The sequence below is a fragment of the Bidens hawaiensis genome, unplaced genomic scaffold, assembly GCF_021521415.1.
Source record: "Bidens hawaiensis isolate Kalapana, Puna unplaced genomic scaffold, B.hawaiensis_p1.1 tig00001093_1, whole genome shotgun sequence".
Lineage (NCBI taxonomy): Eukaryota > Viridiplantae > Streptophyta > Magnoliopsida > Asterales > Asteraceae > Bidens > Bidens hawaiensis.
The window spans coordinates 4,968,196-4,983,338 of NW_027491064.1; the positions used below are offsets into that span (position 1 = coordinate 4,968,196).

The 15,143-nt window shown below is 35.7% G+C and overlaps 1 protein-coding gene across 1 annotated transcript; it reads right to left on the reverse strand.

The window, feature by feature from the left end:
• Positions 1 to 4,515: 4,515 nt before the first annotated feature.
• LOC143559630 (uncharacterized) lies at positions 4,516 to 6,128 on the reverse strand. Its single transcript, XM_077048148.1, has 4 exons — positions 6,020 to 6,128; positions 5,848 to 5,940; positions 4,871 to 4,980; positions 4,516 to 4,758 (listed from the first exon to the last, which is right to left on the reverse strand). The coding sequence occupies exons 1-4, from the start codon at positions 6,118 to 6,120 to the stop codon at positions 4,610 to 4,612; spliced, it is 453 nt and encodes a 150-aa protein (XP_076904263.1). The 5' UTR covers positions 6,121 to 6,128; the 3' UTR covers positions 4,516 to 4,609.
• Positions 6,129 to 15,143: the final 9,015 nt, after the last annotated feature.

Genomic DNA, 15,143 nt, shown 5'->3' on the forward strand with positions numbered 1-15,143 from the left:
CAGCCAATTGGTTGCCAGGACTCCTGCAGCGCTCCACCAGGTGTCCGAATCGTCCACAATTTGTGCACTTGCGGCACAACTCACTTGTTGGGTGATGATAAGAACATAAGTTGCACTTGGGATGCGGCCCAGTATATTCCTTTCTCGGTCTTCCCTGAACTGTTGCGGCTGAAACGGGGGCCATGGAGTTGATAGGCGTAGCACCAGTGATCGCAGTTAAGTAGGTCGCTTTCCGCTTCCTATTGTTCCCCTTTTTCGCTTTCCCATCGGAAGATTTGCCCTTATCCTGATGCAAAACACCGGACCTGAGCTGTTCCCTGGTCAAACGGGCAGTGAGATCGATCACTGCCTTAAGTGTAGTGGGGTCAACTGCAACCGCAATGCCCCTCATAGAGTCCGGAAGACCGCTGATGTATTGCTCGACAGCGCGTGAAGCTGGGGTAACCATGTGGGGCACCAATAGGGAGAGTTCATGAAATCTCTCCGTGTACTTCATGTGATCGGCGCCCTTCATCGTGTGCGCCCTAAACTCAGCCTCCAATTTCTGGAGTTCGGTTCTCGGAACGAACTCCTGCGTGACTAGCTCAACAAACTCGGCCCAGGGCAAGGCTAAGACCGCGTCTCGCCCCCTGGTTCTAATCTCGATATTCCACCACGTGAGAGCCCGTTTGTGGAACATACTCGCCGCGAATTTGACCCTGAGTTCATCCGGGCAAGAGCACATGTTGAATGAAGCTTCGACTTTCTCGAACCACTGGAGAAGACCAGCAGCTCCCTCGGATCCATTAAAGCTCGTAGGCCCAGTGTTAGTAAAAGCCTTATAGAGCCTGTCGGCCTGAAGAGTAGGATTCGGTTCTGGGGCTTGTGGCGCACCCGAGGTTCCTTCTTGCCTTAGGTTGTTAACCAGACCCGGAAGAACTGCTGCAATTTGCTGCGCTATGATGGCAGCGAGGTCAGCAGGGTCAGCATTGACGGACGAGCGACGAGGAGGCATTCTGAAGAAGAAAAAGAACGCGCAAGAATGATACCGGGAATAAGAATAACAGGATAAGGAATAGCCAAAGAATACATCGCTATGATAGACACAATTAAAGATGCAGCACATAAGCACATAGCAAGCACATAAGTGTGGGCGTGTGATAGTGATGCATGAATTATCTAGAGTTAAGGGTCCTAGGTTATAGTCTAGGTCGGTTTCCTAATTCCCTATAACCATTGGCTCTGATACCAATCTGTCACACCCCGGTCGTAATGGCGGAAAACCGAGGCGTGGCGACTAGGTCGTGATTGATTGAGCACAATAGTATAAAAGTCTAAATGCATAAACATAACCAAACTGTCAAATATTACATCATCCAGGTAACATGAAACAAATTGTTTTAATACAAAATATCAAGTTTCCAAACAACTCCTAGCCTAGCCTTCATCTCTCTAAGGCCTCTATCAGCTATTAGCTACTTCCTGCTTCATTTCCTGAAAACATGTAATAAAACGTCAACTACAAAAAGTAGATGAGTGAATTCATAGGTTAACTAATACTGTAGTGATAAGCCCTACACAAGCATACTAGGCTAAGTTGTAGGGGTTTATATATAGGGTGTACCATCGGCTAACCCACCACTCCTACAACTTATCCTACTATGCTTGGTATGCTTATCATCTCAACTGAATCTGCAAGAGTTTCGTATAAAGATTCCAATTATTGTTTCCATGCATGCAGGAGGAACGGTATCAAGGATATATGTATAAGATACCCAAGAATCATATGTAACCATGCCATGATGAAAAATGATAATGATGCATAATGATCACACAAGACCTGACATCGACCCCACACAAGACCACACTATGCTGCTTGATTTCCTTGATGGTAACCCAAATCGATCACTTTGGGTACCATGAGAGAATTCTAAAGCGTACTTTAGTATCTCTTGGATTCCTAATCGATCACTTAGGAGATCCTTCGGATCCTTAATCGAACACTTAAGAGATCCTTCGGATTCTTAATCGAACACTTAAGAACCCCATAGGTCACGTGTATTCTAAATCGATCACTTTAGAATCCCACATCTAGTGACGGCCTGTCTACCAATCGACCACTTGGAGATCAAACCTATGCACTATTGTGACCTATATTGCCACTGTTCACACGATCACAAGACTGACCAATGAATAATGTGTTTTCATGATAAAGTATAACGGGTACATGACTTTGATTTCCAAACGTCCAATGTTCCCTAAACGCTGAGTGATTCCCATATTTACTCCTGAATATTTGATTATGCATACACAACTTCCGAGAAAGTTAAGGTACGCGTAACCTGCCATGATTACTTGTTTTCCCAATGTTCATTGTTTGCAAAAGATTTGTCAAGTGTTTATGATAAGTAATGTTTGAATAAATGTGTTTTGTCAAAACGTGTACATTTACCATGTTTTCACCCCCAATGATTTGAAAGGCTTTAAAAGAAAAATGGGGGCTATGAACTCACCTTGTTGACTAGGTGTGGTTGCTAGGGCGGTCGGGTGCTGTCAAACGTCGATCCTCTAAGTCTAGACAAGGACATAATAAGTTAACAACACAGTTTAAGTCTAAGAGTGTAAGCCTTACACGATCTCGAGCAAAAACTAGGTTTTAAAGACGAAACAGCTTGGTTCTGACCTGATTCGATCGAATAGGAACACATTCGATCGAATCGAAACACATTCGATCGAATAGACACACATTCGATCGAATAGACACACATTCGATCGAATAGAAACACATTCGATCGAATAGACACTCATTCGATCGAATAGACAGACGTTCGATCGAATACGAAGCTCATTCGGTCGAATGAGTTGGAGACCATTCGGTTGCTTTCCTATTCGGTCGACTGGACTGGTTCGATCGACACATTCGATCGAATGAACTGATTCGATCGACTGGTTCGATCGAATGAGTCTGATTCGACTCCTTCAAGCTGGGCGACGGAGATACCCACGGGTTTTCCAGATTTTCCAGATTTTTGACCCAAAATCGAAGTTTTTGACATGGAAATGCTCGGGATTGAAAGGGGTATCGATTCCTAGTACTTTTAAACACAAAAGCTTGCATTTTGACACCAAAAATGACGGTTTTTGACCAAGAACACACTTGACACAAAAGTCGGAGTTTTTGCTCGATTCGGGGCGGGTTTTGGTTGTAAAAACGTATGATTTTCAAGAAGATCTTACCGACAACAACGATAAACAGATTGGTGGACTCGAATCTTAGATTGGATGACTTTCTCTCACTACTCTCTCTCTAGAAGTGGGAGTGTTTGGGTGGGAAGTGTTGGTGGAAATGAAAGAGATGGTGTAAGAATACTTGATTTTCCGCTTAAATACTCGGGTGACTCGGGTTCGGGTTTAGGCTACCGACGGGTCAAGACTAGTCGAGTTCATAAGTTTTTTAAACAAACTAAAACTTTTCAGCAAAACTTTTATAAACCATTTTCCGAATAATTATTTAAAATCTTTTTTTTTTTTTTTTTTTTTTTTTTTTTTTTAAATAAGAACATTTTATTTTTCAAAAGCATAAAAATTAATATTTTCCAGGCGTAAATGTCGTTTTATAAAATAAACATTTCAAATGATAAAAGCAGATTTCTCCAATGATATGGGTTCCGAACTTATCGTCCAGAACCCCAAAGTGTATAGTTTCCGATGATTCCTTGATTTTTGTCTACCAGTCAAATTCCAGGGCGTTACAAATAACAAAATGAGTTTAAAAAATATGAGGATGATTAAAAGAGTGACAAGTGACATAAAGTAGTATTCTTTTATTAGAGTAGTAGATGTGGTGTTTTTGGTGGTGGAATTGTGGAATCGGAAGAAAATGAGACAAAAATTTATGAAAAGAATCTAGGTTTTGGTTTTTTCGGATTGTTGTTTTTATTGTGTTTTGATAGATTGGGCTTTATTGGGTAGGCCATGTATGTTGAGCTTTGTTCATTTATATTGGTGGTCGTTACTGTATGTGGAATATGGATACACCTAGGGTTCATTTATATAATACTCTTACCTTTTCTCCTTCAAAATTTTTCTATTAAATATGGCATAACTGTAAAGTTTATAGCCCATTATAATTTTATTAATTTATTATATCTCAATTTTTTTTCCATATTGTTATGAATATATAACTGTAAAGCTACAATTATTTTCTCAATCTTTTTCTTCCAGTATAACTTAAGAGTGTAATTAACACTTTTTTTTCCTTTATCTTAACTCGAGAATTCCTTTTAAATATATAATTTCTTTTCATTTCTTCCCCTATCAAATCTTATCATTCCTTTTTCTTGTATTTTAAATCCGAGAATGCAGTGTTAGACGGTCTATTGTATACACTTTGATTGTATGCCAACTTTTAGTTTTCTAATAAAAGTTCACCCTCACGATTGCCGAATTACCAAAACATAAATAAATAAATAAGCCAGTGATAAGAGAAATATGATTGTGATTCAGAGAATCCATAATAACATTCATCTATGAACAATCTACACATATCAAACCAATGATCTTAGCATTGATCCAAAATACATCAAATTAGGCAAGAGGCGCTATTATCTAAAACCATAATAAACCCATGTCAAGAATTTATCAAACAATGTCTTTGTTCTTCATTTTCATACATGTCTTCCAAAACCAAATACTGAAGTGAAATCGAATACTTCGCAACATTTGTTCTCACCATATCCATACCACTAACGCTAATAATAAACGAACCGATTCCATCACCTTCCAACCATAAACATATTGCAAAGTTAAACACGAAAGCATGAATCATAAAATGCTACAAAATGAACATTAAAATGTCGAATTTGAAACTATGAATCATAAATGTACAGACCTTTGATGGTGTAAATACAGTTGACCCACCTCTTGTAAATGTGAAGAAATTTAGGGGTGTCACCAAGGTGAGTATCGAAGAACAAAAGCATACAAGTCCCTCCAGTGTCACTGTGATCATAATATGTGGCAAATCAATTATACAAAAAAAAAACAAGCGCACACACACACAATCAGCTTTCCAGTAGAGGTGGTGATTTGGACCCAATCTCCTAGATTGCTTTATGAAAAAAACTTATATTATAAGTCATTCCAAAACCTATATGATCTTTTTTAAAACGACCCGTTTTGCCCTAGGCTCATTTGGCTCGGAACCATACTGACCCAAAGCCGCCCGACCCAACTCCATTTGGGCCAGAACCCTGTTTTGACCCAAATTCATTTTGCTCATAGCCGATAATGACCTGAACCTGTTTTGACCTGAACCCGTATTGACTGGTTACCCAAACCTACCTAACCCGCCCAATTTGCCAGGCCTAACTATTACCATTATGATATTTGTAATCCAATTCAATAAGTTTTTTATTTATTTATTGAAAAAAGAAAAAGGCAAGCATACGGATGAAAAGTCATCCGGGTCAACCCGTAGATAAGGTTTTGACCGTCACCCAACCATCATTACCTGCCCTTTTTGTCACATCTACTTTGTAATGACAAACATAAATCAGACCCAATCACTCAAGAATGATTCAATTTTGATTATATTTTATCTTCATGAAATATTTAATTTAAAAGAAAGCGGGTCAAATGGGCTAAAAGTCACTTAAAGGATATTTGTAATCCATTCAATCTCCTAAATTGGGTTATTCAAAAACTAATATTATTAATATAACAATATATAGAAAACAAGTAAAAATGTTTGTCGGAAACATCCAGGTCAACTGTGCCCATATTGACCCGTAAAAAACGTTTGATCATAAACCAACCCACCCAACATGTCCATTTTGTCACACTAACAAAAATAAATCATTTACTTACTTAGCATGACTAATTGCATTTCGACACAAAGCTAAAGTTCTAACTATCGCCAACTCTCTTCCACGTGGACTATTGTACCTCTGTTGGCAATTCCTTCATTAAGTACACAAAACAAAATTATCAAACCAAAGCCAAAATTAAGGTTCTTAATTCAAAATTGGAGCTTTTATACCTTTCATCAAAAAATTCTCCAATATCATCAATTATAACCAACCCTGGAAAGTTATCATGCATGTGAAATGCAGCAAAAAAACTTGTTAAGCCCTTCTTCATCCTCCACATACCTAGAAAAATCAAGCAAACTACTAGTTACAGTAGAAGATGACAAACTTTAATGCATATTATGCAACCAATTAATATTAAATAATTGGTTCTTTTTTATAAGTTACAATTTTGTTAACCCATTTAATTTTTTGGTTCTTTTAATTTTCTCTAACAACTTGCATTCGTTATATTTATATATTTACAATTTCAAAGGTCGGTGTGCTTCATGGGTTGTACACTGTGAAAATAAATTTGTACCATCACATCACGCCTTTCTCTGTTCCTGTCCATCTACACCTATTGCTCAACTATGGTTAACAAATCAAGGGTTTCTTGTCGATGACACGCGGTGGTGGCACTCAATCGTCGTCGGTCAACCATTGTAAAGCATTTGCGCTCTCTTCTTCTGGCTTCCATAGTATGTATGATTCTTCTACCACCCATCTGATTACCATGAAATGCCCAATTTGACTACTGAATATTATTGGATTCGGTTATTAGGGTGGGTTTTCCATAATTGGGTTTTTGAAGCTCCGACATTGTGGTTAATCATTAGTGGATTCTTTTAAATAGATTTGGGTTGATTATTACTTCTTGATAATAATAATATAGGGCTCCAAACCGATGACACACTCTAAGAATTTTAAGCAGGTAAAGGTAACCCTAATTTTGCACCAATAGTGTATTTATTTTATTCATATTTAACGATCACCATGTGTCAATGTTGATGAATTATGGAGGTTCAGGCTGAATTTATGGAAAGCGCAATGGCTACTGCGCACGTAATGCCAACTAATAATGCTGGAAAGGTTGATGATTTGCCTAGGCGTCTTGCGGAACTCAAAGCCCGCGTGTAACTGAAATGATTGGTATGAAGTGTTGGAAAATCTGTATTATACAATTCAGAAAATAAACGTAGCAGTAAAACCGGGCTTGTGTTTAACACAATTCCCTTAAACAGATTCTCGGTCTGTTCCCAGGGTACTCCGGTTCGAAACAGAATCGGTGCTCTGCTGAACTCGGACACTTGCCTGAAACGAAATCGTAAATAACAGTGTTGCTGCAATATGAAGAAGATGAAGTGTGTTGTGATATTTTGGTGTGTCTACAAATGAAGAACTGGTTTGGTATTTAATCATTAATGGTATTGACAATTTCAAAAAATCGTCTCAAGCGGGCTCGGGTTTTCGGAGTTGCATTCGTGTCCGCGGGCACGCACGAGAACGAAGGATTTCTAGTCGAGAAACCCACATTTGCATAATTAGGTAATTTATAATCTAAAATTTAATTCGTAGTATGTCGTTGATGCAATATTGAAAACTGTCAATAGTGAAGTACCTTTGCATGATTTGTAGTGTTTGGGCCTCCTGATTCTAAAATTTATATGCTGAAACCAAGTGTGTTGAACTGCACACCACCTACTCGATCATATGTCACAATGAGATTTAATATTGTTGCCGTGAATTATGGTTTTTGTTTAATCAGACATATATATGCTAGGTACTTACAAGCTATCTGCTAAAATGCGTATGTAGTTCATAAAACTTATATGGAAAAGGCTAACATTTGATGATACTCTGATAAAAGAATTTTTCTATCAAATAAATATGCATGTGACTAACCTTTATGGTTTCATACAGTGACAACTCGGTGCTTATAACTTTATGGCCGGATACGATCGACGACACAACATTAGCTGGAGGTATAGTGGCGATCACATCGGTCATAGTAACATAATTTGTTTCGGTCGAATTTTTGCGAGTTAACACGTGTGCGTTGTTTAATGTTTTCGTTCGGTTTACCATTCCTGTTCATTGTGGCGATTTTCTTGAAATTGTGATAAGATTGCTTTTGCGTTACATTTAAACCGAACTTTTTATTCATGGTTTTATACCCCGCCGCAACGCGGCGGGTCAAGATACTACTTTTTATTTAAAACAAACAATAAATTCTCGATTGTAGGTAATTTTATTTTTCTCTTAACAACTTGCACTTGTTAACTTTTTTTATAAAAAAACAAAAACCGAAAAAAAAAATACGCAATGTTAGTTAATGTTATTTTTTTCTCAACGGTTTTGTATAAAATTATTATTTAATTAAAAACAGAGTTGTATTTGAAACAAAACATTTTTTTAATTTGTAAAGCATGTTGAGTGCCATTTAGGGGTATAAACAAGTAAAACCGCTCGTGAGTTACTCGAGATCAGCTCAATATAAACCTGAATCAGGCTACTCTTGAGCTTTAAGAATCATTTTAGACCACAAAAAACACTCTTCTTAACAAAAATATATATATATAAATATATATATATATATATATATATATATTAAACAAAAAAAAACTCGAAAATAAAAAGGTAAAAGACCAAAAACTATTATTTGTCATCCCGGTTTTATAAAAAAATATAAAAAAATTGAAAAAAAAATATCGGCTTAACAAAATTATACACAAATGTATAATACTTATTTTTTAAATTTTATACACATATGTACAATTTAAGGTAAATGACAATGTACATATGTGTACATTACGTATAGAGATTTTATGAAATTATACACATGTGTATAATACAAAGTGTTTTTTTTGTTTTATTTTTAATGAAACTGGAATGTAATATAAGAATTTTTGATTTTTTTTTTACTTTTTTAAAATTTTTGTTTTTTTTCGTTTTATGATTTTTTAAAAATATTTTTTGTGGCTCAAAATGGTTCTCAATTTCCAAAGGGTCTCTAAGGATCCTTACCCTACATATATTATAATTATAGGAATTACTAAAGAAACATTACGCAAATATTTACTAATAAGAACATACTATAAAATAGTGATATACTAAAAATTAGTATCCATTTTTTTTAAATATATTATTTATAATTAGAAAACTATTTTATAGTAAAAAAAGCGGGTCATGGGTCTCACCAAACCCACAATTTTTAAACCGGGTTATAACATCTCTTATTTGCGAAACCCTTTCATCATCAAATCCTAAATATATGAATAACTTCCTTACAATAAATAAAATTAAAATTCAAAAAAAAAAATATATTAATATTATAAACGAATAATATAAAACAAACATGTATTACAGGGAATAAAAGCTAGTTATATATATGATAGCTAAGAAAAGAACTTCATGATTCTAGCTTTCCAAAATAAAACAAAAGAATAAATTTAAATGGTTAGTATGTCGATAAACAAATTTATGAGAATGTTGTCAATGTATATAATGAAAATTTTTAAGGAAAAAAGTATTTTAATTGACTTTTATTTTATATACATGAAAATACTAAATAATAATAATAATAATAATAATAATAATAATAATAATAATAAAGCAATATTCAGACCACTTCAATCTCATTTGGTATGATCTTTTTCTACAGCTAAATTGTTTTATTTTATTACTTAAGGATAAACATGATGTTAAAATATAAAAAGAAATAAAAGAAGAAACAAATAAACATTAACACACTTGCTTTATATTATGGGTTGGTTTATTTATGACCCACACGGGATCCAACTAATAAAATGGGTTTAAAAAATGTGAGAATGATTGAGAGAGTGACAGTGGCACAAAGTAGTATTCTTTTATTAAAGTAGTAGATATGTATGTGTCATACATTTTAATAAATTGTAAACGTTAGATAATCTAACATTATTAATATAAGGTATCGCATTGTTGTTTTAATTAAAAGAATCCAATATACAAAGACAAACAGAGAAAAATGATAATATAAAATAGTTTTTTTAACTTATACCACATATTTCTAACTTATACAATGAAACAAAAAAGACATACTAATTAAAACTCCATCATCTCCTGAAGTCATACGTTGTAAACTATGAAGCGAAAACATGTAGATATTGTAACATAAGGTGTGTGTTATAAAACTATTTATATTGAAATTATAAAACATATAAGTACACACCATAAAGAATGTTAAAAATATGAATATAACAATGAGATATAACAACTATAATTCTTTTTAAATTATTAAAACGTTTAATAAAGTAACAATAAAATCCAAAACTCGTGACTTAAACCACCATTTCAATCCAAACATCCATACATACAGTTCAAACGTTCATAAATAATTTCCCAAAATCCAAAATAAAATAAAATAAAATAACAAAGTCTCAAAATTTATAATAAAATAACAATGAAGACAATTAATTTCATTTATTACTCCATAAACGGTGATTATAACCATTTATTTAGAAATTTTCTTCAACTTAGGAGGAGTTAATGCTTAAAATTGAAGGATAATTTATTTATAGAAATTGTATATTTTGGTTGGAAAAGAAAGATGTTTTGCTTTAATTGTATGTATAGGCAATAGATAGGCAGATTAGAAATGAAATTAAAAACAAAAGAAAAAAATGATGTGCAGTGTAAGAACAACAACAAAGAGAAGAGAAGAGAAGAGAAAAGGGGGCATACTTAATTTGGATTCGATCAAACGCATTATCTGATGCATCAACGCCCTGTGAATGAAATTCAAATAGTACTGAGTAATTATAGCATACTAGTAAACTAATTGTAACACAACTGAATGAATGAGTGACCGACCGACCGACCTTAGAGAGAAAGGGGGGATTTGCGTGTAACTTGCGACGGCTGCAAATGAAAACGGCAGAGGAATTGTTGTTAAAAGCGAATTGGAAGAGTAGTGATGTCTTCCCTCTGCAACAACAATATTATTATTATTAATGGGTTAGATAGAGGGTTTGTTTGTGAATATAAAAGAGGAGCCCGGGTGAGTACGAACGATGACGTGGGCCCGGAGAGGAGAATGATTGAATCGTTGAGTGGGTTTGGAGAGTTGACGGTGGAGGAGAAGAATCGAGATACCATTGTTATTTCGTCAACACATTTCATACGGCTTTATCCCAAATGCTTCCTTCCTTCCTTCCTGGCTGCATTGTTGCTTACGCTAGATGATACTAAACCCAAATATATAAAGGGGAATTCCAGAGAAACAAAAAATATATATAAACTAGTAACCGTACCCGCGCGTTGTCGCGGGCCGAGTTGTTGGCGCCGAGTTGTTGGCATGTTTTGGACGCGCTCATACGTTTTGCCATGGGCGGAGTTGTTGCCATGCTTTGTTTGTGTTGTATGTATTCATGTGGTCATTTGTATTATGCAAAACAGGCCTGGTCATTCGTATTATGAAGCAGAGTAGCAGACACAGACATGTTGTTGGTAAATTAGAAGCTAAATATAGCAGGTTCACATTATCACATACATAGTTATGTTCAAAATATGAAGTGGTGATATTATATGTGAGGTACATATTTTAACAAAAGGTTGGTAACACTACTTAAATGGAATACCATCAGTAGACCAATAAGATTCCACGTATTTTTCAAGAACAAACATGTTAATTCAAACTCCAATATATTAGACCACTTACATAACCATAATATTCAAGTTAGAAAGTACCAAACAGCTGTCCACTACCAGCATTAAAATAAAGGCCAAAACATGCATATTTAAAAAGACAACATCCCTTTTGGCATTCTGATGCTGACTTGAGGGCTAACTGAACCCTCCATGTCTGGATTGCCTCTCGAGTAGTCGCGTGGATCATGGCTTCTGCTTCTTCTTATGTCTAGACTCGGGGTTCGGCCTGCTAGTGGCAGTTTCACTCTTCCATAACTTGGGCTAAGGCTCCTTGAGTCATTATAGGATGGAGTCTGGTCTTTAAAAAGGACTTTGACTACGACTGATGGACTCGTCATCCCTCTCTCACAGGTGAGAGAGGATACAATATCTCTCTGTACTAAATATTTTTCCTCTATGGGAGAGAGATCCAAATAATTCAAAGTTACTATTATTAAAACTTAATGAAACCACATAAAAGGCATATATGAAACTAACATACATGGAGTGATGATTTCTCTTGGTAGGATGTAAGTACTCACGGTTGTGGGACCGTGATCTGCCATGGTGGGGAAGTGGGGATAGGGTGTAACGTGGTGAGCAGGAGCAACAACGTGTCGTGATCAGGAGTAACGTCATGGAGTATTACACGTCATCGTCTAATCAACACTTGCTGTTTGCAGACTTTCTGGTAAGGTCTATACATTAAATTTAGTACATGTTCTCGTATCTCAATACTTTACCAAAGGGGCGATAACAAAAGGAGCTATCATAGTGGGAGTGTACCTTGTTATGCTTTGCAAAGGAATAATCTCCGTTTGGTGGTGTTCCATTTACAAATCTGAGCTATAAAATTTTAGAAGGCATCAAAACATTTTAGGAAATACATTAATCTAGCTACAATTAAGGTTGTACATCAAGATAAAGTACATGATATAACTATATATCACCTGGCAAAGCCTCCGGTAATCTTTTGCAAGCTGAATTTCTGAAAGAAAGTCATTCCCATGTTAACTGTTAGTGTTTAAATGATTGTAACCACATAAAACATATGGACCAATTCGTTTGACTTCAAAAGGCTAATTCGACCCGTTAACCTAAACAAAAATTCAAACAGCTTACTTGTGACTTTCAATGTGATTACATTTGTGAAGCAGAACCTTCTCTTGTTTCTTAATGTGACTGAAAATGCCTGAAAAAATAAATAAAGTGAGAAACATAAATTTGGTCATCACCTGGTTCAAATGAGACTGCATTCAATGGCATCAAGCAAATTCCGGAAATAATTTGCTGCTAAACATGCAAAAAAAAAAAAAATCACAATAAGCAACTTATTGTCAAAACACAAAATTAATTTGCTAAAAAAACAGAGCCAAACGATCACCTCTTTCTGCTAACCATCAACAGTCATGTAACATGTTCTTCAGCTTGCTTCAATAAATTTGTTTGCTAGTGAGAATAGATCATGCTGCTCTGTCACCGAATGCTTAAATCTTAGTAGCATGCTCTTCCTATCTGCATTATCCCCAATTTGAGTAGATTAGTTATGAAAATCACATCTCTACCTACCTGAACTTGATTTTCAGAAGCGAGAACAACAAAATTGAACCTGTCGGTATGGCTAGTGCGACGTCGATAGCTGCTAAGTGGATAGCACCTGTAGAAGACAACAAAACTTGAATGAAACGCAGGCATAATCCAATCAGACGATTACCTGAACTACCGAGAAAAAAGAACGATATGATGCAAGTCATAATGAAATTGATTTGTATCAAAAACCCAAAGAGAAACAACAGAACACGTCCACATACACGTGTTCGCACCAAATGAACAGAACACGTCCATATGTTAATTAGTAAACACGGAGAATATGTAGGGAATGTACAACTTACAGGTTTGTTACAATACCGACACTAAACCTAAAAAGTAAGTTAATAAACGCGATAATAGTAATCGCACATGTATAGTTTATAATACAAAAATTAACATATTCAAAACTACGTTTATTCGGTTAGTAAAACATGGGCATTGTGCCGACTATGTGATGCGAATTTAGTTGGTATCGGTTAGATCTGTTAGACCATTCTCTGTTGTGACACCCCGTCAAAACAGGTTATATTCATACGACTATAAATAATGAATAAATTTAAAACATTTATAATAGGCTTAATTATGAGTAATTAGGTCATCACGTGCATCTAAAAGTCCACACTATCATCTATCTTGTATCGGTAATCAGTGTAGGATTATCGGTCACACTAGTCTGCCTGATACACACCCAAACATTGGATATAAACTAATCATGATGGAGATATACTAGGGTAATCATGTACTATTGCTTCACAGTTACGGTGGCCAACGTAATGATAAATCCACAATTATATTAGAATTCTAGAAGGCCCATTGAGTGGATTAATGCCACATCATTGGAAATTATTTGCATATGTAACATGTGAATTACGAACAGACGTAGTGATAAATTACCCAGATTTTGCGCAACCATCAACTTAAGGCTTTCTCATTTTGAACGATACCCATAATATGAAGTTCTAATTCATGGTCTTGATATATCTATGTGTTTTGAATATCAATACTCAACACGAGTGTGTAGTAATGAACTGACATGCACAACTGATATCTTAAATTTACCCATGTGTATCAACCGGATGTTGACACATAATTTTTCTTCGTGGAAACCCCATTTCCCCCAAAGAGATACATCCATGATTTATAATCAATCAATCAATCATACCCAGTGAAGTCCCATCAACAGCAAAGCTATAAGTAGGGTCTGGGGAGGGTGGGATGTGGGCACACCGTACCTCTATCCAAAGGGATAAAGAGGTGGCTTCCAGAGAGACCCTCAGCTCTAAATATATATGTATGACAATCACCTTATCAAAAGCTTATGTACATATCCAAGACCAAGAGGTGGCTTCCATGATTTATAATCTTATGTTTAATTGGCATTCGAAAACTTTACTCGTACCTTATTAAAGCTTATGTGTTCTTTAATAAGAATGCCATTATATACACTTTCATGACATCCTAGAAATGGTGCATACCCTATGGTGTCATACATTCTGCCTTGCAAAAAGAGATCACAAACTGGTGATCTGCCTATCATATGGAGTTAATACTCATTGACTATAAAATTCTGGAAACAGACGTAATCTGAAAGTTTAACTTTATGGAATCGTCTCAAACTAGCTTATAAAATTTAATTCTTCTTACTTACTACAATAAAAGACCTTATGAGGTTCACCTTTAGGAATTAGTTATTAGACGATATATATGAATCGAAAGATCTAGAAGATATGATATTCAAATTTCAATTTTGTGTTTTATATTTATTCATTATTTAGAATTGGTAGTCGGTTGAAGAGGTAGGTCCCAGCAGAGCCCAGTTGGACCCGCAAGACTCACCTCAAAGAGGGACGTCTGCGCAGTTGAACTCGCAAGACTCACCTTCAACAGGGACGTCTGCGCAAAGGCTAAACTCGCAAGACACCTTGAAGAGGGACGTCTGCGCAGAAACCAACTGGATCCGCAGGACCCACCATGCTCAGAGACGTGACGTCCTTACGCGCAGTACGCAAGCTGTTCCCGCAGGAAAAGCCTCCCAATGGTGAAGTACCCCGCCTGTTC